Consider the following 24,165-nt stretch of genomic DNA (forward strand, 5'->3'; position numbering starts at 1 on the left):
TGGGCTTGGACATCTAGAACATCTGAGGAAGGGAGGGAAATCAGTGCATTGGTGCGCGAAGAGAGAACATCACTTTCACTAAAAATACTCAAAAAATACTGAAAAAAGCTCTGTTCTCTGCATAGAAGAATCAACGAGCATCGCTTTTCTGCCTTAATCCTTCACAGAGCAATGAAAAGGTGTCGTTCTGTGCGGAAGAGTGTAATTCAAGGGTATTTTGTTGGTCTGCTTTTTAATTAGTTTTCTATTTTAAACTGTGACTCGAAGAGAAATTGCAGACTAGCCTATGAAACATTTCTCTGACCAAGGCAGAACTTGGTTCTGTTCACTGCACTGAAAGTATGCGCATCTTGATCGTGTTAGCAAGGATTTCTCTTGTAGGGTGGGGATTTTCTTGGCAAGATGAGTGCCAAAGAGGCAGCCAGATAATCTCTTCATTTGTCGTTACCAGATGCTGCAGAAACAGAGAATTCATGCAAGTGCTGCAGCTGATGGGGGAAAACTCCCAGCCTGAGTCCTGAACTGGTTTTCGTGCACCGGCATTCCTGCAGCCTTGCGTCTCTGCCCACTGCTTCCCCTGTTGGGGTGCCTTCCCCGCTCTGTCCGGTTCTCCTGCAGGCTTTTTACTGCCTGCCTCGACCAGCTTGCACCAAACTCCCATTTAATGGCTCGAAAACTCGTTGTACAGAATCACAGAATCACAGAATAGTAGCGGTTGGAAGGGACCTCTGTGGGTCACCCAGTCCAACCCCCCTGCTGAAGCAGGGTCACCTACAGCAGGCTGCACAGGACCTTGTCCAGGCGGGGCTGGAATATCTCCAGAGAAGGAGACTCCACAGCCTCCCTGGGCAGCCTGGGCCAGTGCTCCGTCACCCTCAGAGGGAAGAAGTTCTTCCTCCTGTTCAGCTGGAGCTTCCTCTGCTTCAGTTTGTGCCTGTTGCCCCTTGTCCTGTCACTGGGCACCACTGAAAAGAGCTTGGCCCCATCCTCCTGACACCCACCCTGCAGATATTTGTAGGCATTTATAAGGTCCCCTCTCAGCCTTCTCTTCCCCAGGCTGAACAAGCCCAGCTCCCTCAACCTCTCCTCGTAGGAGAGATGCTCCAGTCCCCTCACCATCCTCGTAGCCCTCCGCTGGACTCTCTCCAGTAGCTCTTCATCTTTCTTGAACTGGGGAGCCCAGAACTGGACACAGTACTCCAGATGAGGCCTCACCAGGGCAGTGTAGAGGGGAAGGAGAACCTCCCTCGTCCTGCTGGCCACACTCTTCTTGATGCACCCCAGGATCCCATTGGCCTTCTTGGCAGCCAGGGCACACTGCTGGCTCATGGTCAACCTGTCGTCCACCAGGACACCCAGGTCCCTCTCCGCAGAGCTGCTCTCCAGCAGGTCCACCCCCAAGCCTGTAAGAATGCCCTGCGGGTAAGACGAGCAAGCATCCAAGAGCTTTGGCTGGGTATGGTGGAAGAGCAGTGGCGGAGGTCAGGGGGCTTTGAAAACAGAGACAGAGTAGCGGGGGGCGAGGGCTTGCTCCTGGCCCGAGCTTCCTTTCCAATCAGTATGGATGTTTTCAGTACAAACCCCTGGAGTTGTGGAAGGTGACCCGGTTAAACTTGACTTTGTTTGGTATTTGCCATTTCCACTCACCGTGGCTGCTGCTTTTTGATGCAAGGATTCACAGAATCCCAGCATGGTCGGGGTTCGCAGGGACCTCTGTGGGTCACCCAACCCAGCCCCCTGCCCAAGCAGGGTCACCCAGAGCAGGCTGCACAGGACCTTGTCCAGGCGGGTCAGGAATATCTCCAGAGAAGGAGACTCCACAGCCTCCCTGGGCAGCCTGGGCCAGGGCTCCATCACCCTCAGAGGGAAGAAGTTCTTCCTCCTGTTCAGCTGGAACTTCCTCTGCTTCAGTTTGTGCCCGTTGCCCCTTGTCCTGTCGCTGGGCACCACTGGAAAGAGCTTGGCCCCATCCTCCTGAGACCCACCCTGCAGATATTTATCAGCATTTATTAGGTCCCCTCTCAGCCTTCTCTTCTCCAGGCTGAACAAGCCCAGCTCCCTCAGCCTCTCCTCGCAGGAGAGATGCTCCAGTCCCCTCACCATCCTCGGTCCTGTCGTGGACGCAGGAGAGGGAGAGAGGGAGCAAAGCCAACTGAATCAAAGAACGGTTTGAGCGTTTGATGCACGTGCTTTTGTTGCAGAAATGCTTAGCTGCACTTATTTCTTTGCTGGAAGGTTAGGGTTTGCAATCAGATGTATTAGAAACTGGGGAAATCCCAGCTCATGAGACAGCTAAAGATAGGTTAGAAAGTAAGAGCTGAGGAGACAGCAGCAGTTCAGTGGTTTTTTGGCAATCTGTCAACAGGAAGGGGATTCACTTGAGTGTTTCCGTCCTTTCTTCTTCTTTTTCTTTTTTTTTTTTTTTTTTTTTTCCGTTTTAAAGGAGAAGAAATACTCTCTTTTGCATGGGCTGGCAAAACTGCCTTGATTTTCCCCTCCCTCCCTCCTTTTCTTTCCCCCCCCAGACACACTTAGCTTACAGGATTCCTCCTCACACACCTGCTACCACAATCACAAATTATTTTAGGATTAGGCTACCAGAAATTGAGGGCATGTCTCTGCAGAAGGGACTGAAGAAGCTACTTTGTACTTTTGATTGCTCTGTGCTGATGGAGATCTCGGGGCACAGGCCAAACCGGAGAGCTTGATTTCTCTGCGTCTTCTCTTTTTGCAGCCGCAGTTTTCTTTCCAGCTCTTATCAGTGCTTTCAAGCTAAGCACGGCGGGTTTGATTTGCTGCTGCTTCACCATTGGATGCAGAATCGCAGACTCACAGCATGGTCGGGGTTGGAAGGGACCTCTGTGGGTCACCCAGTCCAACCCCCTGCCGAAGCAGGGTCACCTGCAGCAGGCTGCACAGGACCTTGTCCAGGCGGGGCTTGAATATCTCCAGAGAAGGAGACTCCACAGCCTGCCTGGGCAGCCTGGGCCAGGGCTCCATCACCCTCAGAGGGAAGAAGTTCTTCCTCATGTTCAGCTGGAGCTTCCTCTGCTTCAGTTTGTGCCCGTTGCCCCTTGTCCTGTCGCTGGGCACCACTGGAAAGAGTCTGGCCCCATCCTCCTGACCCCCACCCTGCAGATATTTGTAAGCATTTCTAAGGTCCCCTCTCAGCCTTCTCTTCCCCAGGCTGAACAAGCCCAGCTCCCTCAGCCTCTCCTCGTAGGGGAGATGCTCCAGTCCCCTCACCATCCTCATAGCCCTCCGCTGGACTCTCTCCAGTAGCTCCTCATCTTTCTTGAACTGGGGAGCCCAGAACTGGACACAGCACTGCAGATGGGGCCTCACCAGGGCAGTGTAGAGGGGAAGGAGAACCTCCCTCGACCTGCTGGCCACACTCCTGCACTGGTCTGGGCTGCTCCTTTTAATGGTGAACATTCCTCAGCTTGTTGGAGAATTTACATTTCTCCGTGGTGGCTTACCAGCAAGCCAAGTTTGCCAGGCTACCTCAGAAAATGGTGAGGATTTGGGAGGTGCTCTGTTCTCACATCTGTTCACACAGGCCCACCTCTCCAGCTTGTCCAGGTCCCTCTGGATGGCATCCTGTCCTTCTGGTGTCTCAACCGTACCACTCAGCTTGGTGTCATCTGCAAACTTGTTGAGGGTACACTCAATGTCGCTGTCCATGTCATTGATAAATATATTGAACAGCACTGGTCCCAGTACGGACCCCTGAGGGATTCCACTCGTCACTGGTCTCCATCTGGACATTGAGCCGTTGACCACTACCCTTTGGCTGTGACCATCCAACCAATTCCTTATCCACCGAATGGTCCACCCATCAAATCCATGGCTCTCCAATTTAGAGAGAAGGATGTTGTGGGGGACCGTGTCAAAGGCTTTACAAAAATCCAGATAGACAGTCTTTGGGACAGTCTTTTTTTTCTGTTTTGTCTCTTGGAGAAGTTAAATCCAGCAAGGGGTCGTACTTTAATACCCCAGAAAACTGAAGGTGGCTTACTCTGGCCGGAGATCAATGTTTATATTATTACCCCAGAGGAGAATTTGCACCTTGTCGAAGCGGAAGAGTTCTGGCATCTCCCTGCCAGTGCCTTGGTTGCTTTCTTGATCTCCGAGGCTCTTTCAGTACTTGTGAATTCATGCTCTCCTTGCTATATTCTACCCTGGTATGTGCGCCGGCTGCTGAATTCAGGTTTTTGTAGCCATGCTGTGCTTTTTTCATGAGCCTGTGGTATAGTGTGTGGGTGGAATTGGAAAGGGAAACAATTAATTTTGGACTGAGCTTTAATACTTGACATTCTGCTTCCATCTGATAAGCAGTACGAGTGGGATATCTTCAAGGAACATGAATCAGTTGAAGTCCGTGCACGGGAGAGGTGGGAACGGTTGTGCCCGAGTAAATTCCCACTCCTCTGGAGGGCATTTGTAAGATGTGCCCTCGAAGGCAGCAGCTGGCACGTAGCACGAGGAGGAAGAAAGAGGGGAGAGGAGATAACCTGGAGGAGAGCTGCTGTGTTAAATCAGCGTGAGGGAAAACCTGATGGGCAAGTACAGGGTGTTTTTCTTTGGGGGGGACACGGACAGGACACAGACAACATAAGATTATAGCACAGAACTGACAAAGCTTTGGCAGTAGCAAGCAGTCAGTTCATTCTGTTCTCTGCCCAAGGAATGGTGTGTCCCCCTCCCCCTTTTTTTTTTTTTATTTTAAATCCAGAGAATATCTTGAAAGAATTATCGTTTCAGAATGCTTTTACCATTTTAATGTAACAGCTGGTCAAAAGGAACATATAAATAAGCAGCATACTCTTTCCTAAAAAGTTAATTTAATTCTAATGCTGTAAGCTACAGGCAGAGATTAGTAGGTGACTATCCTGAACCTGGGTGCTGAGCACTACCCAGCCGTGAGTTGTTACCTACGGGGTCGGCGAGAGATCCTGCTGCCGCAGGGTTCCCGAAATTCCAGGCTGTTGGCAAGGTTTTGCCAGCCACCAAAACCTGGTTCTCACCCAGGCCCTGGGCTGGAGGTCGGGATAACGGGGATTGGTTTCCGGCATCGTCGTGTCGCTTTCTGGAAGGTTGGGCAACAGGGCAGGGGGGGTGCGGAGCAGCAGCTCTCCTCTCCCCTTTCCCCGCTGGATGATACATTGCATCAAAACTTATTTTTGGCAGGAATACGCAGATTTCCTGCAACTTTTAATATCAGTGAGGGAACAGCTTGAAATTTCTTGTTGTATTCAGCCAATGTTGAAAGTTTATTAAAAACAGGAGACCTTTTGTTTGATTCATTTTTCTTTGGAATTTAAAATGGCTGCAGGACAGTAGTCTGCATGAATTTCAGCGTTATCAGAGCAGTGTACTTTTCCTTAGAGCTTTCAGCTGTGCTTTGGGCTAGCTGTACTGGAGTGAACCTGCGTTCTTCTGAACCTCACAGCCAGAGGATGCTCGCTAGGGTTTGGCTCTCTTCGGTTATTAAAAGAAGGTACCCGTGCAGCGCTCCAGGTTAGCTGCTACAGCTTGCAAGAACGTAAGTAAAATACAGATTCCTCTCCAGGGCAGCAGAACATGCCCTTTCCTGGGGGAGGTTTTGCTTCCACCTGCTCGTGCCTGTTGTATTGCTGTGAAAGTTCACTTCTCCCAGCGCTCTGAAACCTTTTTATTACTTGAGCCTTTCCAGGCTGAGCTGAAGACCATTTTGTACTAAAAGCGGTACGAAAGGTATTGTGGCTTTAATGTTAATTAAAGTGCCTTTTTTGTGGAGAGAGGAGACCATCATGCATATTAGATTGAAGTTGCCAAAGTAATGGTTGTCTGTACCTCAGCAACTGGTGTGCTTGCTGGTGTTTAATTAAGCAGGGGAACCGTTGATGTGGTTGTGTGCTTCAGCTTAACGATCCAACTTTGAATGAGTTTCATGTATTTCTTGTTTATAGCTAAAGGGTGGAATTGAGCAGCATCTTTTTAGAATAGATAAATAATTTTAAAAACCTTTCAGCTGCTTATTCCCTTCTCTGTATTAATCCTGCCTTCCTCCTCTGGAGTTTTACCACCCTTGTGAATAATGAATGAGCCTGAGGATTAAACTGTGTTTCTCCAAAGCGGACTCCTCTGTCTGTGCAAAACCGCTAACCTAGTTTCGGTTCTGCGCAGCGCCGGGAGATTTTTTTTGCTTCTGATGGAAATAGTGGGGTTTTTAATCCTCTAGCGTTCCACGTGACTCCTCTGTAGCGTGTCTGACCCTTACTTCACAGAATCACAGAATAGTAGGGGTTGGAAGGGACCTCTGTGGGTCATCTAGTCCAACCCTCCTGCCGAAGCAGGGTCACCCAGAGCAGGCTGCACAGGACCTTGTCCAGGCGGGTCTGGAATATCTCCAGAGAAGGAGACTCCACAGCCTCCCTGGGCAGCCTGGGCCAGGGCTCCATCACCCTCAGAGAGAAGTTCTTCCTCATGTTCAGACGGAACTTCCTGTGCCTCAGTTTGTGCCCATTGCCCCTTGTCCTGTCACTGGGCACCACTGAAAAGAGCTTGGCCCCATCCTCCTGACACCCACCCTGCAGATATTTATCAGCATTTATAAGGTCCCCTCGCAGCCTTCTCTTCTTCAGGCTGAACAAGCCCAGTTCCCTCAACCTCTCCTCGTAGGAGAGATGCTCCAGTCCCCTCACCATCCTCGTAGCCCTCCGCTGGACTCTCTCCAGTAGCTCTTCATCTTTCTTGAACTGGGGAGCCCAGTACTGGACACAGTGCTCCAGATGAGGCCTCACCAGGGCAGTGTAGAGGGGAAGGACTTGCTGCTGAGCAAGTTCCAACCAGCTGCAACTCCGGCAAATCCATTCCATTCATTAACAGACCTCAAAGGTCAGTGTGGATTCCTGCCTGCGTGGGAGAAGCTATCAATATTTTATCGCTTCAGATCGACGACGGGAGCGCGCCTGCCTTTTCTGTCCGTATCAGTGGCTTCGTAGGCTTCAGCCAGCTCATTTCTGAGCCCTCATTCTCGAGCACGGCTTCGCCCCGTGCAGCGGCCCGTCGGTGTTGGCTGGAAGGAGCCTGGTTCGAACGCGGCCGCTGCAGACTGGCAGGCACACGCTCGCCTCCGAGGCAGCCCTTGCTGAGAAGGGGAGGAAGGAAGAGAGGGGTCTTATTCCTGTTGAAAAGGCATGGTGGTGCCAGAGCTGGTTACTAAAGGAAGAACAGACTGATTTTTCCATTTCTTTGGACTTGCTCGTGTGAATTCTAGCCCTCAAGCTGCCCATGGTGTGTATTTCTCCAGTGCCGCCGTGATCTCCAAACTCCCCTAAGAAACCCGAACGCTCTGCCTGCAGAACTCGACGAGCAGGAGCGGGCAGTGCCAACACCTCAACAGGTCTTCTTCCCATCCTGGAAAAAGTCCTTTGAAGGAGGAAGAACAGCTTCATTTCTGTGCTTCAGCCCTCGCTGCTGGTGGTGGGGCTGCAGAAAATACTGACAAGGGCTTCTGCTGCTTTGGGGAGTAGGGGAAGGGCACTCAGGAGCTACCTAAAGATCTGGTGGTCTTGCTGCACCAGCATGCAAGTACGTAACTATATAAATTCAATTTGCTATTAGGACCGTCTGTCTTTAAAACCTAAAAGGCAAATTGCTGCTTGGTCTCAGGTCTTGCTCATCAGCAAGCAAGTACATAACTTTATAAATTTAATTTGCTATTAGGACCGTCTGTCTTTAAAACCTAAAAGGCAAATTGCTGCTTGGTCTCAGGTTTCTTTTTGCATTTGGTGCATCTTTAGTTATCCAGATATTCAAAGAGGACTTTTTCATACTTTGTAGCTTTTCAGGCCTGCAGGTTTAAACAAAATACCGCCTGCACCCTAGCCAGTCTTTAAAATACTGAAAAATTGGCTGACTTTTCTACCAGTGACTTCTTTCAGTCACTTGAAGGGCAGCTATACTCTCGTGGTTCGTTGATGATGAATTCAGAGTTCATTTTTGTGTGGAATGAATATGGAAATGACGTGGTTTGTTACTGCTCTTAAGGTATGTCTGTAGTGATGGTGGAGGTACTGAAGTCTTGGTAAGGGGACAGAGGCATTTTGACATGCTCATTTTGCTGTTGGGTTTTTTTTTTTGCACAAATGTGTTCATTTAAAAAAACGACCAGAAGTTTTGTTCATACAATGCTGGATTTTTGGTCTTTCTCTCCACTGTTGTGAACTTATTGCTTTTGACCTCTGCTTTATAACTAAACTCTCGAAAACAGAGATTTCATTTACACCTCTAGACAAAACCTGTAGGATGTTTCACTGCACTTCCTGATGCAACTTCTCTTTGCAGCCTGAGATTTCTCAACGCCTCTGCCAACAAACTGGAAATGCTTCCTCCAGCCACTCTTTCCGAAGAAACCCACAGCATCTTGCAGGAGCTGTATCTGACCAACAACCACCTCACAGATAAATGCGTGCCCCTGCTGACGGGCCACCCGCGCCTGAAGATCTTGCACATGGCTTACAATCGCCTGCAGAGCTTCCCCGCGAGGTGAGTAGCTGGTGTGGCTGCCTCTGGCCCACCGACGGGCGAGCAGCGCGAAACGTGGCCACGGTGGGAGCGAAACTGCCCCGAAGCTTGGTGGCCAGGCTGGATTTTGAGCGTCGTGATGCTGCAGCGAGTGGGTTCCCCTGCAGTGCCCTCTTGTGCGTTGCACCACACAGCCGAGCGAGTGCTGCGTGTTGGGTGGTGTGTTCTGAGCTTGAAACTCTTCAGCTGCGCTAATCCCAGAATCACAGCATGGTCAGGGTTGGAAGGGACCTCTGTGGGTCACCCAGCCCAACCCCCTGCCGAAGCAGGGTCACCCAGAGCAGGCTGCATAGGACCTCGTGCTGAGAAATTAGTCTTCAGTGAAGTTATGGGCAAGGGAAAGCAGCCTGAGCGACCCGGTTCCTAGGATCAGACTCTCCTGGAATAGCTCCATGAAGTTAGGCACAGCTGGATCTCGAACACTACTCAGAAGTCTCTAACAGGCAGTCCTTCAATGTTCATATAAATCCACCGAGGTTGTAAGTCGCAGTAACCACCAGTATCATCAGTAAATGTTCACCAGAAACGCCAGAACAGAGCTATCACTAGAAGTACCCACAGAATCACAGAACATTCGGGGTTGGAAGGGACCTCTGTGGGTCACCCAGCCCAACCCCCTGCCCAAGCAGAGTCACCCAGAGCAGGCTGCACAGGACCTTGTCCAGGCGGGTCTGGAATATCTCCAGAGAAGGAGACTCCACAGCCTCCCTGGGCAGCCTGGGCCGGTGGGCTGTGTTTTACGGGAGATTTGGGAGCATAGCAGTCGGGAAACGTCCTCTGGAAGTGGACGAAACTCCACTAGGGAAAAATCCTCTCATTCCAGCAGGAGTTTCCACCTTGGGAGCAGTTTCTGTGCTTCCGATTCACTCTGTTTTAATCAGAAATCTTTCAACTGTGAGATGTGCTGTAAAGCTGATGAGGTACAACCTTGGATAAGAGATGCCAGTAAATAAGGGAGGAGGCATCTGTGTCCTTGTGTGATGTTCTGAGCAGCAGGACTTCAGTGGCGAGGGGGATGGAGGGAGGTGACTTGGGGGGAGAGCGCTGAGTGGGATGCTAAAAGGTGGAGGGAAGAATTTGGGATGAAGTAAGAAACCGGTTGAAAGAAAGAGGAAGAAAGGAGGAAAAAGAGTGAAAGTGAGCTGGTGAGCAAGTGAAATGTAAGCAAAATAAGTAACTTGAAAAGCAGCATTAACAAAACATTGACAGAAGACGCAGACATTTTGTTCCACAACTGCCTGAGCATCTGATGTGAGGAGAGGTGACAGGCACTGCTGTGAACAAGGATCAAAGTCTGCAATTTTATTTTCTCAGTATAATGAAAACCACTGCTCTCATCACCACTTCAAAATAAAATATGCGTGTCCTTTAAAAGAAAAATTCTCGTTTTCCTAGCAAAATGGCCAAGCTGGAAGACTTGGAGGAAATTGATATCAGTGGGAACAAACTGAAAGCCATTCCAACGACCATCATGAACTGCAGACGCATGCACACTGTGATTGCTCACTCCAACTGCATCGAAGTCTTCCCAGAAGTCATGCAGCTCTCTGAAATAAAGGTAAGGAACAAAGGCGCTGTGAAAAAAGGAAGTATGAGGTGACTTTACCAATTCCCTTCCCCCCTCACGTCTCTCATTACTACCAGATAGTATGATCTCAGAAAGTGGATTTCTGCTTTGAGGTCATATGCATCATACTCGCCGCTGTGCCGCCTCGGAGTGGCATGGAAGCAGAACCTCAGAACCTGGTTTTGTGCTCACCTTCACTAGATCCTATCTTCTCTGCCAAATAAGGGTTAATTGTCTTCCTGTGGCAGCCTGTTGTGATATGACTTAAACATTTGGCAAGAGCTATGCGCAGTGAGCTCTTGCTGCCTTGGCAATTGGTTGATTGTGTAGGAATGGACTTTGTGTAGAGCACGTGTTAAAAACCACTGGAGCTACAAAATAGGATAGGCCTTCGGGACAGAGATGGGTTGCCCAGAGAGGCAGTGGAGACCCCATCCCTGGAAACATTCAAGCCCAGGTTGGACAGGGCTCTGAGCACCCTGATCTCGTTAGCGGTGTCCCTGCTCGCTGCGGGGGGGTTGGACTAGATGACCTCTGGGGGTCCCTTCTGACCCAAAACTTTCTATGATTCTGTGATTCTCGCCTGGCTGTGGTGCGGAGCATTTCGCACTGCGTGCTGTTTCCGCTGGCCAGAGCTGGGAGGCTCTTAACTCGCAGCACACAGAGCTTGTGCTGTGGTGGAAAATCTGTCGTTCTCCGAGGCTGAGAATTGACAGCCTGTTCACGGACTCTGAACAGCTTCAGCATCCTTCGGGCGCTCTGTGAAGGCAAAAGGCTGAGTTCCCAGGCTGCCGTGTGCGCCTCGGCGCCCGGGGTCGGGCAGAGCTGCCGGAGCGATAATTCTGTTGGACAGCCAGTGCGCGTGAAGATGGGCTCTGTGGTTTTAGCCAGGAAACCTCAGGGAAACTTGTAGGTTTTTGAATGCTCCTCCTCTGTGGAACAATGGCCGGAGGAAGCAGAGGGCCATTTAGAATCAATCAGAAGCAAAGCCTTTTTTCTTAGAGGAAGAACTGGGGTGGGGGAGCGAGGCTCTGCACAGTAGACCTTTCTTTAGAAACAGAATCACAGACTCACAGAATGGTCGGGGTTGGAAGGGACCTCTGTGGGTCACCCAGCCCAACCCCCTGCCCAAGCAGGGTCACCCAGAGCAGGCTGCACAGGACCTTGTCCAGGCGGGTCTGGAATATCTCCAGAGAAGGAGACTCCACAGCCTCCCTGGGCAGCCTGGGCCAGGGCTCCGTCACCCTCAGAGGGAAGAAGTTCTTCCTCATGTTCAGCTGGAGCTTCCTCTGCTTCAGTTTGTGCCCATTGCCCCTTGTCCTGTCGCTGGGCACCACTGAAAAGAGTTTGGCCCCATCCTCCTGACCCCCACCCTGCAGATATTTGTAGGCATTTCTAAGGTCCCCTCTCAGCCTTCTCTTCTCCAGGCTGAACAAGCCCAGCTCCCTCAGCCTCTCCTCATAGCAGAGATGCTCCAGTCCCCTCCTCTTCCTCGTAGCCCTCCGCTGGACTCTCTCCAGTAGCTCATGAGGGTGGTGTTAACAAAAAAAAAGAAAAAAAAAAAGGAGGATAATGTAAACGTGCTGATAGGGAACGATCTGCTTTTTCCTTTTCTTCGTGCGTTTTGGGGAAAGCTGAATGTTTTCTAGAAGAGCATCAGTTTTTAAAGTGCTGCTCTGGCGTGACACCTAGCAGAAGAACCCTCTTGGAAGACCCGGCAGTTTCTTCCTGCTGGTTCCCCACGGTTATTTGGTTCTCTGTAGCAGAAGAGGCGGGCACAGATGTCACTGACTGTTCTGGGACTGCAGGGACAGCGTCCGTGCCTTCACCGAAGAGGACACAGTGCTCAGGGCTCCACCTTTGTGGAAGGAGAACGCCTGGTCAGCAGTCGAGCCTGGTTTTGACTGACGTGAGATGAGTTCATGTGGGTGCCAGATGGGAAGGAGCCTTGTTGGGCACAGGGGTTTTTCTGGCCTCTTGGCGATTTCCCTAGGTCGGGGTTGGTGTTTGTCAGTTTGGAGGTCCAGCTTGTGCTGCCTGGCTGTCTCCATTACTCGGCGTAACCAGAGCTCCTTCTTAGGTACGTGGAAGCATTCAAAATGTGCCACAGTAAGTCCAGAATTTATTCCTGAAGTATGGATTTGGTCATTTGGTGAAACAAGCAAAACACAAAGTTGTATAGTCCCGTGTCACCTCTGTGCTTATATCATATTTGATGGTTAATTTTAACTGAGATGGCATTCAAACACTCCAAACTTCTTGGGAAACCTTTATCTGAGGTAACGGCTGTTTTGCTTTTGTATTTAATTAGCCTGAGAGGGTGACAGGTTGTGTTTTTGGAGTCAGTGATACTGGAACAGTTAGTAGCAGCGGTTACTCTGCTGTCTGAAATAATTTCAGAAGGAAAGCTAGGATAAATGATGATGCTTTTACACTTGGCAGTGACTCCAGGATTTCCAAACGCAAGGTCGTTTTGGTGATACAGGTGTCTCTCAGCCTTTTACACGCTGCGGTCAAGGCTACGGAAGTTCTGTGTTGTACGCTGCGTTAGAGAGCGGTGGATGTCTCCGAGATGTCTTACACATTCTTTTTAGGGTTTTTATTGTGTTTTATGACAGTTATTTATACTGTCAGAGATAGGTTTGTCTGTGCACACTGAAATGTCTTCTGTGTGGAAGCACACACACCTGAGTCAGTGCTCTGGTAGACTCTTCCTTACCGCTGTTGTTTGGCTTCAGTTTCCTCGCCTTACAGAAGAAGAGGGCACTTCTTAAATTGTTCCTCCGCAGTCAGACAGTGGAGCAGCCCTCACTGCTTGAGCAGAGCTCAGAGCTTTTCCCTCCCGGGACCTGGCTTTACTTTATCGTCGGGTTTTTGTTGACTGAGGAGTTGCTTCTCTTTCATGGTTGTCTTGCTGGGCTGCGGCGGTGAGGGCGATGTGGAGGTTTCTTGTCGTGGTTTTTGGTCAAGCTTGTCTTTCACAGGAGCATTACCTTGAGATCCAAAATAAGTGAAGGTCTAGTAGCAGCAGCATCTTAAAGACAAAACTCTCAATCTTTTATCATTTTTCTCATGGTTAAATAGGTTGGTGTCAGTACAGCCACCTTCAGTCGCAACTGGAGATACGTCAAGTCCCTTCCAGCCTTGGACAAAAGAGTCACAAAGCTGTAAATGCAGTGACATGCTGAATATTTAACCCTGTCTTCCAGCTGGCGCGCCCAGTGCGTGCAGTCGCAGGAGTTGTTCTGGTGCTGCACGGCGGGGGCGAAACCGCCTCGCGTTAAAATGATGCACGAGGAGACTGGGATCGGTTAGGAAAGGCGCATTCCTGCTTGCCTGGGGAGTAGAATAAGGACTAAATTGAACACAGGTATGCAGAAAGTCCCTCAGCGTCTGCTTCAGCAGTACAAATAACATCTGAGAACTCCAGACCTGATAAATAAGCTGTCTTCCCTGGTGCCTGAAGACCACGGGACCTGCTGCAGAGCATCGCTGCCTTTGGCGTAGCGGGCGTTTAACGAGAACGATGAAATTACTTCACCCATTTTTGTACTTGTTATTCCGGCATGCTCTTCCATCTAATTGGTGATGGTGTTGAACACAGCAAGGCCTGCTGGCGGCGGCTTTAATCTGCGAAGTAATTAGTGGCTCTCTGGAAGCAGCGAGGAGTGGCGCGGAGGGAGGAGGCTGGCTGGAGTGGCTGCGCTGTTGAGCTGTCTGCTCTTTCGTCTGCGTGGCAGATTTGAACTCCGATGTCCTTATCGGGCTCAGACAACGTCAGCAGTTTGTTCTTCGTAGATGATCACAGAATGACAGAATGGTCAGGGTTGGAAGGGACCTCTGTGGGTCACCCAGTCCAACCCCCTGCCGAAGCAGGGTCACCCAGAGCAGGCTGCACAGGACCTTGTCCAGGCAGGTCTTCAATATCTCCAGAGAAGGAGACTCCAATAATAAGGCCTCCATATTAGCCTCACGATTCAAGATTTAGGTCGGAAATTCACTATTTCTGTTGCTTGTATTTAATAAAGTGTTAGGAGATTGTTCTTTTCCAGATTTGACTAGGTTATCTTATGCCTTCTTCCAACTCGGGACCCAATTTCTTTGAATATACCTGCAAACATGGAAGCGTCTCACTCGTATCGTTGGAAATGATGTAACGGTCAAAATGTGCGGCTGGGAAAAGCCTCCCCCACCCCTTTCAGCTTTCTGTTTTATTAAAGTTTTTGAAGTCTTTCTCTTTTGGCAGGTTTAACACAGAAAATGAACTTTCAGAAATAGATGTGGATAGTTCTTCTATCCTCTGTTAAACAGAAGCCTGCTCTGTCCTCTCAAAACATCTTTTTTTGCAATTTTTGGTGCTTGCTGCACTAGTGGTCCTGTGATAGGGTTTGGAGAGTTGGTTTTGGTCTAAAATGCCATATTTTTTCCCTGTGTATTGACTTACATCTGGATATGCAGCTTTAAACAATGTTTGTTTGGGGATTTTGTCATTCTAGTGCACTTGTTCTAGCGAATTTGTGCTTAGCTGGTGGATAACCAGCAAGTTTCTCTGCTGTTTTGTATCACTTTTTCTGAAGTATTTAAGCTTTAACTTTTTTCCCCCTCATTTTATGGACTTTGTATTTAAATATGAATCCATCTAAGATGACACAAATTAAAACCATGTTGAAAACTGCTCCGATATTTTTTTCCTTTCCCCCTCTACTCCTCTTCCCCTCCACATGCATTCATAACTCTGCTTATTTTAATATCCCTTAGTAAATACTGAATTCCCGAGAGCGTGCTCGTACTCCTGCTGCTTTAAACTGACTTCGGAGGAGGGACTGCTGTGCCAGTGGCTTAGAGGCCCTGGCTGTATTTATCTGCATTTTCTTTGTCTGTTAAAAGACTGGCTTCATCGGTAACATCTTTTTCTTAAATACTTGAGAACACGCTGATATCTTTGTGATGAGCAGACAAAACTTCCCAGCTTTGTAGCCAGATGACACCTGGCCAGAGATGGAAACGGAAGGAACATATTTCTAGGTGTCCCAGACATCTGGGAAGATGGCTAAATGCCACGTGAGTTCCTTTTGTAAGAAGCACTTACTTAAGTGAATGGTCTGAGGTCTTGGTTGCAGCCTTTATGGTTTGTGAAACATGCATTGCTACATTGAACCAAAATTTGTGTGATCTTGGTGAAAGCTGAGTCCTCTCGCTCATTTGGCCGCTTTGCTTTTGCAGTGCGTGGACCTCAGCTGCAATGAACTGAGCGAAGTCACATTGCCTGAGAACCTGCCTCCAAAGCTGCAGGAGCTGGACCTGACTGGAAATCCCAGATTAGCCCTGGACCACAAAACCCTGGAGCTGCTGAAGTAAGTGGTCGTACGGAGCGGGGAGGGGGCAGAAGGACTCCTGTCGCTGGGATGTGACAAAACCATGGCACATGGAAGTGGGAATCCCTGCCAGGGGGTACAGCTCCCTGTCACAGAATCACAGCATGGTCGGGGTTGGCAGGGACCTCTGTGGGTCACCCAGCCCAACCCCCTGCCGAAGCAGGGTCACCCAGAGCAGGCTGCACAGGACCTTGTCCAGGCGGGTCTGGAATATCTCCAGAGAAGGAGACTCCACAGCCTCCCTGGGCAGCCTGGGCCAGGGCTCCGTCACCCTCAGAGGGAAGAAGTTCTTCCTCCTGTTCAGACGGAACTTCCTGTGCCTCAGTTTGTGCCCATTGCCCCTTGTCCTGTCGCTGGGCACCACAGTACAGGCTGGGGCCGACCTGCTGCAGAGCAGCTCTGCGGAGAGGGACCTGGGTGTCCTGGTGGACGACAGGTTGACCATGAGCCAGCAGTGTGCCCTGGCTGCCAAGAAGGCCAATGGGATCCTGGGGTGCATTAGGAGGAGTGTGGCCAGCAGGTCGAGGGAGGTTCTCCTTCCCCTCTGCTCTGCCCTGGTGAGGCCCCATCTGGAGTCTGGGCTCCCCAGTTCAAGAAAGATGAGGAGCTAATGGAGAGAGTCCAGCGAAGGGCTACGAGGATGGTGAGCGGACTGGAACATCTCTCCTGCAAGGAGAGGCTGAGAGAGCTGGGCTTGTTCAGCCTGGAGAGGAGAAGGCTGAGAGAAAGCAACAGGTTACATGGACAGGTCGGCAGCTGATGCTTCCTGAAAAGGGGTGACTTTGCCCGGCTCAGTGCCATGGCTTTCAGGGGTGACTCCTGAAGGGGTCTGCTACTCTTGGTGTAACCGCTGTTGGGCCAGTTTGATCTCCATTTTACTTCTGACATTAGATTCAACCAAAATACTTATTTTATTCCACTGTTGAGATGCCAGGAGCTGCTTCCTGTATTTTTTTGCTCACGTTCATCTGCTTGTGCCTGTGTTCACCACTGTGCTGCTTCTGACCTCTCCACATGCGACTTCTCATTACCCTTCATACCTCTCTGCTTCTGCCCTATTTAAACCTCTCCTGAAGACTCACATCTCCCACTCTGCTTGCAGCAAAGCTGGCTCCCTTGCTTTGGGACCCTCTGTTTCCTTCCCGTCTCCCTGTTTGGTTCCTGCCCTGGGACTTAGGTGTCCTCCATAACTGAAACTCGCCGAGTGCCTTCCGCCTCCTTCCATGTTGGGAAGGCGTTGCACTAACCCAGACCGTCTGTGGACAGTGGTGCTGCCTTGAGCTTCTCTGATGGCCTGAAGGCAACTGCACCAGCTCCCAGTTCACTTCTGAGTCTCTTTGATCCTTAAATATTGAATGATTCCAAGAAGGGTTAATTTGCTTTTTAAGGGTTGAGCATTTGCTTCGGGGTGTTTGCTTTTAAATGGTTAAGATCAGACGCTGGATTAGTAAACCTCATCTGTCGTGCAAGCAAAGGAGGCTTACGGCGTGAGTTTGCGTTTAGCTTGAATCAGCAGATTTTGTCAAATTTAAATGGAAATTTGGATAATGATGAGTTTTCACAGATAGTGAAACACTATCATGGACAAGAGTCCTTGTTCTGCAGCAGACAGCGAAAAAAGGGGGCATTCCTTTATTTTAAGAGCTGCTTTATTGTGTGCAGGAAGCCTTCCTGAAGAAGCGGCGTGTAATGTTGCTCTGGTTCATAGGGAGAAAAAAAAACCAGACATATATTACAAAGCTAATTGAATTGTGTCAAAACTTAAAGTGAAAGATCTGCTTTTCTGGTGTGTAACCCAGCAGACGAGATGGGCAAGGCAGTCTCTTGCCACTTCAGTGTGCAGGCATTGTGCCTTATAGCAGTGTGGCACCAAATGAAGTCCTAAGTAGCAGAAGAAATAGTGTGGCCTAGTTGCGTGCCGTATTTTCACTGGCATATGCGTTGCCTTTAATTCACAGAAGAAAGATGAGGAGCTACTGGAGAGAGCCCAGAGGAGGGCTACGAGGATGGTGAGGGGACTGGAGCATCTCTCCTATGAGGAGAGGCTGAGGGAGCTGGGCTTGTTCAGCCTGGAGAAGAGAAGGCTGCGAGGGGACCTTAGAAATGCTTATAAATATCTGCAGGGTGGGTGTCAGGAGGACGGGGCCAAGCTCTTTTCAGTGGTGCCCAGCGACAGGACAAGGGCCAACGGGCACAAACTGAAGCAGAGGAAGTTCCAGCTGAACCCGAGGAAGAACTTCTTCCCTCTGAGGGTGACGGAGCACTGGAACAGGCTGCCCAGGGAGGTTGTGGAGTCTCCTTCTCTGGAGATATTCCAGACCCACCTGGACATGGTCCTGTGCAGCCTGCTGTGGGTGACCCTGCTTGGGCAGGGGGTTGGACTGGGTGACCCACAGAGGGCCCTTCCAACTTCAACCATTCTGTGATTCTGTGATTCTTTCCTACTGTGTGCGCGTTTGGTTATCTGGGCTTTTAATAAATTATTCGTAAGACCTCAGGTCTGTTCTCTTCCTTCATATTCATTAGCCACAGTCAGGTGTTTCAGGTCTCCCGAGGGGCTTCGTAGTGTCTCTACTGATCTGCTGCGCTGACTTCTACGGTGTGCTGCTGTACCTGGCTGTGTGGGAGGAGGTGCTCCTTGCACTTGTGCTTTGTGGCAGGCCCAAAAATACTTGTGCACTTGGTACTTTTTGTGTTTTCACAGAATCACAGAATGGCAGGGGTTGGAAGGGACCACTGTGGGTCACCCAGCCCAACCCCCTGCCGAAGCAGGGTCACCCAGAGCAGGCTGCACAGGACCTTGTCCAGGCGGGTCTGGAATATCTCCAGAGAAGGAGACTCCACAGCCTCCCTGGGCAGCCTGTGCCAGGGCTCCGTCACCCTCAGAGGGAAGAAGTTCTTCCTCATGTTCAGACGGAACTTCCTGTGCCTCAGTTTGTGCCCGTTGTCCCTTGTCCTGTCACTGGGCACCACTGGAAAGAGTCTGGCCCCATCCTCCTGACCCCCACCCTGCAGATATTTATAAACATTTATAAGGTCCCCTCTCAGCCTTCTCTTCTCCAGGCTGAACAAGCCCAGCTCCCTCAGCCTCTCCTCGTAGGGGAGATGCTCCAGTCCCCTCCTCATCCTCGTAGCCCTCCGCTGGACTCTCTCCAGTAGCTCTTCATCCTTCTTGAACTGGGGAGCCCAGAACTGGACACAGTACTCTAGATGAGGCCTCACTAGGGCAGTGTAGAGGGGAAGGAGAACCTCCCTCGTCCTGCTGGCCACACTCTTCTTGATGCACCCCAGGATCCCCTTGGCTTTCTTGGCACCCAGGGCACGCTGCTGGCTCATGGTTAACCTGTCGTCCACCAGGACACCCAGGTTCGTTCTGCGTGTGAAGGGCAGCTCTCCGCCTGTGCCCTGGCAGGGTGCAAGCAGGTAGTAGGTTAATGTGTCTTCTCAGTGCTGGCGAGGAGTCCTGGCACGCACGCTTGCTTTTTTTAATCCGTGTGGAGCTCTTAAAGGAGGCTCGCATGCTCAGGAGGAGGTTGCCAAGTGATTTATTGGACGCAAGAATTTTCGGTAGCGATTACAGTGAAAAAGGGGGTGGGGGGGGAAAGATGCTGCTACTCTGTATTTTAGGAAAGAGCATCTAGTTCAATTGTAACAGTCATTTCAAACTGGGGGGGAGGTAAACCGTGCTGCCCAGAAGCCTTAGCCCAGATCCCCTCCATAGGATGAGCTGCTGGGTATCGTTCCTTTCTGGGCACGTGGTCGCTCTGTCGTGGTGCCACTGAGGAAGCTGAAAGCAGTGCTTCGAGGTAGCTTTTTTTCACCAGTGCTGGGAAATCTTGAGACCACTCTGGGTCCTTGACCTGCCCAGGAACCAGCGGTCAGTCATCCCAGTCAAAAAAAGAAACAAACAGAAGAACCTTTTTGATCCAAGTTCCTCTGCCCTGCAGAAGTGCCTCGCGTGAGGAGCCTGCGAAGAAAGTGTGCTGGCTCACGTGTGTGGTGTTCTGCAGGCACAGACAATTAAAATCCCTGCTACTTTAGGAGAGATCCAGGTTTCCAGTTTGATTCGGGGTCAGATAATCTTTTCGAATGCTCATGGCAAGATGTTTGCCTCCTGTTTGTCACAGTAGAGGGCTGCAAAACCGAGGCCTGAAAACACCAGCGGTTCCAACGTTATTTATGTAATTTGTTTGCTCCTAATCTGCCCTCGCTGATGTACGTCGTGACTGTTAGCCTAAAAAGAAACAGAACTGGATGTGACAGTGCTTCAGGTTATCTGAGGAAGGCTGTGCCGTGCCGAAAAGACTTTTCTCTGCGTTCAGGTCAGGTGGGGGTTTGGATAGAGAAAAATGAACGCTCAGATCGAACAGTGAGACCTTTCTGCTTGTGTCCTTTTAGGATTCATTTGGCCGATGAAAGGTTCGGGTGCCTTTGAAGTGTCTGCGGCGTGCGGGGAGCTCGCTCTCCCTGCCTTTGGCAGAGAGCGGCGGGGAGGGCGTCTCTCCCCGGAAAAGCCGGGCTGGAAGAGAAGGGTATAGCCAGAGAGGGCTGGGCCCTGTGCAGGCCTTTACTACGAGTGGAATATTTGAAATTCAGGCTCAAGGTAGTAAATTGGAGGGCAGAGGATCAAGGGCCTGAGTGAGAATGGGATTGCACAACTGGGGAAGGCAGCAGGGCTGGGACCGCAGGCTGGCGCTCGCAGGTTGGTGCTCGCAGGTTGGTGCAGGGCCAGGAAGGCAAGAATTTCTGTTTTGTGGGCGTTTCATGGGAGGCTGTTACTACACGTTGCTATTTTTAAAGATATTTTCTTTTTTTTTTTTTCTTTTTTTTTTTTTTTTTTTTGTTCTTTTAGGGGTTGGTGTGGGTCATACAGGAGGCTTTATGTGAGTCCACTGACGAGAGCCCAGAGACTGGTTGTGAAAATCACACAGAATCACACAGAATCACACAGAATAGTAGGGGTTGGAAGGGACCTCTGTCGGTCATCTAGTCCAACCCCCTGCTGAAGCAGGGTCACCCAGAGCAGGCTGCACAGGACCTTGTCCAGGCGGGTCTTGAATATCTCCAGAGAAGGAGACTCCACAACCTCCCTGGGCAGCCTGTGCCAGTGCTCCGTCACCCTCAGAGGGAAGAAGTTCCTCCTCATGTTCAGACGGAACTTCCTGTGCCTCAGTTTGTGCCCATTACCCCTTGTCCTGTCACTGGGCACCACTGAAAAGAGCTTGGCCCCATCCTCCTGACACCCACCCTGCAGATATTTGTAGGCATTTATAAGGTCCCCTCGCAGCCTTCTCTTCTTCAGGCTGAACAAGCCCAGTTCCCTCAACCTCTCCTCGTAGTGGAGATGCTCCAGTCCCCTCACCATCCTTGTAGCCCTCCGCTGGACTCTCTCCAGTTCTGGGCTGACGCTCTCGTAGAGCCTCGCTGATCGACTGCTTTTCTGTTCTTTGTGTACAGACACAGAAAAGTAACCACTTTGGATGCGCCGCTTCGTTTCCTTCTGTTAAACTTATTACTAAGAACTGGGAGGTGAAAAAGGGCGTTATCTTCACGTTTCGAGCCGTTGCATCTTTCCTTTCTCCTTGCAGCAATATCCGTTGCTTCAAGATCGACCAGCCCTCGGCCGGCGACGCCTCGGGAGCCCCGGCGGTGTGGAGCCACGGCTACACGGAAGCGTCGGGCGTCAAGAACAAGTACGACCCGGCGTGGTTTTCACTCACACGAGGCAGAGAACTGACACAAAGAAATCCTTTTTTTTTTTTTTCAGTGGGAGTTTTGGGGATGTTTGGGGCCTCCCAAAGGCAGGGGCCGTGCCGTGGCTCCGTGTTTGTGTAGCGGGGCCCTGCCTGGCTCCCCGCTTTGGCCTTTTGTTAGGGAAGTTGCTGAGATACGGGTGTCAGCGACGCATTTTGTCCGCGCAAGACTCTGGTGCTTGCAAAAGATCCGAGTGTCTAAAAGCATTTTCCTCTTTGCAAAGCTGCTTTATCTTCAACCAAAGGATGTTTACCAAGCAAATCGGAGATACTAAGGGAAGAGGCAGAATGGCCAAAGCTTTGAATATTCATAGTGCGCGGAGCTCCTGTGACTAAGGCAGCACTTGACAAATAACGTACCGAGAGGCTGCTAGTCTCTGTGTTGCTGGCAGGGTGATGAATCTTGCTTTGTTCCTTAAATACCTTTTTAGAGATCTTCTGCTACCTAGGTTTCCATAGCAAGTGCCAGCAAGCCTTTACTTACTGTTCGCTGATTTAACGCACAGCTTGGCCATCAGCGCGTTGAATCACAAGGATGGCTTTTGGAGGAGCAAACTGATGTTGTTTCGCAGATGCTTTTCTCTCTGTCCCTACAAATAAGGGACTTGTTCCCATGTTGAAAAGGAGGAAGACTCCTTAGGGCTTGGCTTGAGCTTCCAGTCTAGTTCTCTCCACATCTTAGCACTGTTGATGGGCTTGACTCTTCCCCACAGCTCAGAAAGCAGTCCTGAGATGCTGTGGTTAAAACTAGCCCTCAGACCAGGCTCCATCTCTCTGGTCAGAATGACGAGACGAGAAGCTTGTAGTGGGTAACCACCTTGATGTTCTCCTGCTCTGTTTTTTCACTAGGCTGTGCGTGGCAGCACTTTCAGCCAATAACTTCTGCGACAACCGAGAGGCACTCTACGGGGTTTTCGATGGCGACCGCAACGTGGAGGTGCCCTATCTGCTGCAGTGCACGATGAGCGACATCTTAGCGGAAGAGCTGCAGAAAACGAAAAATGAGGAGGAATACATGATCAACACGTTCATCGTCATGCAGAGGTGGGTCTTGGATCTGAAGCCTTTTTTACCTTGCGTGTGCTCACTGGGCAGTTTGTGCGCTTTCAGGTCAGACACCTCTTTGCTTGCTTCAGAAAAATCCGAGGGGGGAAAAAAGCCTTGGTATCTGGCTGTGGTGTTTTCTTTTGTTGCTTTTTTTGTGAATATTGCCCTCTGTTCCTCTCAGGTGTGCAGGGAAAAACCCCAACACCAACCCACCCAAACAAAAAAAAAAAAAAAAAAAAAGAAAAACACCTGCAAAGTCACTAAATGCTTAGGATTAAGTGGTGGGTGGAGGTTTCCTCTTTTCTGGTGTCTTCTTTAAGTCTTACAACTCGCAACTGGCCATAACCAAGTCAGTGGTGTGCATCTCTTCACCATCTTTTAAACTGCCTTACTACTACTGGCTGCAAAGCCTGGGCTGATCCTTTCCATTTCTCTGTACCACTTCAGGTTATTTAAGGCTACACAAACATTTAAAACGTGTAGTCTGACTCCATAGAAATGTCTTCTCTTCGGTCATCCCTGTGGCCTTAGCATATTATCTGAGCAGGACCCATCCTGATACGATAGCTGTGAGTGTAATAGCAGCTCTGCATGGGGGTTTGGACACCTGCACGCGTGCTCTCCTTGACAGAAGAAGAAATTGTGCCCGGGGAGACACTGAGTGAAGGAGGAGTCCGAAGGGAGTTGAACAAGGGAGAGCAAAGAGGTCAGGGAGGCAAAGGAGAAGGCAAGCAAGCAGCTTTGAGGAAATGGATCAAGTGAAAAGCAGCATTGCTTACCATTCAACTGCTGCACCTTCGGAAAGGAAAACTGCCGAGGTTCTGGATTCGGGAAAGGTGCTGGAACAGCAGGGTGGTGCTGAGCCTTGCAAACACCAGAGAGAAAACGCTTCCTTCCCGTAATTGCTGAGAACAGTGCCTCAGACCGGTAGCTGAGAAGGTGGTTGCCATACACTTAAAATATTCAAAAGTAATAACAAATTTGAGTATCGAAAGTGCTTATTAAGTGGTTTTGTTTTCTACTAATGCAGTTTCACAGGAATGTGGCATTCCTACAAAAAGCTGCTGCTTTGTTTTTTTTCTCTCTCTTTTGGTCTCGGGTCAAAATAAGCTAACCCCTTCTTTGGAGAACCAGCAATAGCAGTCATTCCAGTTGCATTTAACCATTCAGTGAGGATCATTACACGTGATACGCAACACTCCTGAAGTGTACGTTTAAAAAATAAGATAAAAAAGCACATTGAAGCTTGGTTACAAATTTAGTTATGCATTCTCTCCCCAGGATTTTGAATCAAGAGTTCTTGCCGGCTATACCTAGCCTTAATATAAATTTTAGTAACCTCTATAATTAGCTTTCTAATTATTGCAGTTCCTAATTAGTGTAGGAGAAGGCACTGATAAACAAGATACTGGTCTTTCACAGTCTACTATTGAATGAATTTACACTCTAATGACAGAATTCTGAAAACTTCAGTTTTATCCATAGACTTTTTTTTTTTTTCACTACGACTCCTGCTAAAACAGCAGGCTTAAATATTTCTAAGAACCTATGGAACAGGTTAATAACTGGCAGGATAAATGAAAAGTGTGCCTTTTTGCAGTGGAGTTGACAGCCACGACAGGTACTTTAAGAGCATTATTCCGAAGACATCACAAAACGGTCAGCCTCTGCCTTCTGGTTTTGCTCAAAAGTAAGAGTTTTTACAGTTAGAATTATTATTTTTATAATGAAATCTGTAGCCTCAGAAGCCAAAGAACCAGCTGGATAATAGGAACCACCTTTTTGAGCTCTACCTGTGCTCATTTAGTAGTCTTCAGTACTTCCAAACTCTCTCCGTTTCCCTCGATCTGAC

At 49.7% G+C, this 24,165-nt stretch overlaps 1 protein-coding gene across 1 annotated transcript in view; it reads left to right on the plus strand.

Annotated features, from left to right (window-relative positions):
- The window catches only part of PHLPP1 (PH domain and leucine rich repeat protein phosphatase 1), a 155,487-nt gene that overhangs the window by 125,505 nt on the left and 5,817 nt on the right, over positions 1-24,165 (plus strand). Inside the window, exons 11-15 of the mRNA XM_075417166.1 lie at positions 8,332-8,532; positions 9,967-10,129; positions 15,362-15,492; positions 21,102-21,206; positions 22,116-22,310. Coding sequence (XP_075273281.1) covers positions 8,332-8,532; positions 9,967-10,129; positions 15,362-15,492; positions 21,102-21,206; positions 22,116-22,310 — 795 coding nt within the window. The remainder of the gene's footprint in view (positions 1-8,331; positions 8,533-9,966; positions 10,130-15,361; positions 15,493-21,101; positions 21,207-22,115; positions 22,311-24,165) is intronic.

This window comes from Opisthocomus hoazin, chromosome 3, assembly GCF_030867145.1.
Source record: "Opisthocomus hoazin isolate bOpiHoa1 chromosome 3, bOpiHoa1.hap1, whole genome shotgun sequence".
Taxonomy (NCBI): domain Eukaryota; kingdom Metazoa; phylum Chordata; class Aves; order Opisthocomiformes; family Opisthocomidae; genus Opisthocomus; species Opisthocomus hoazin.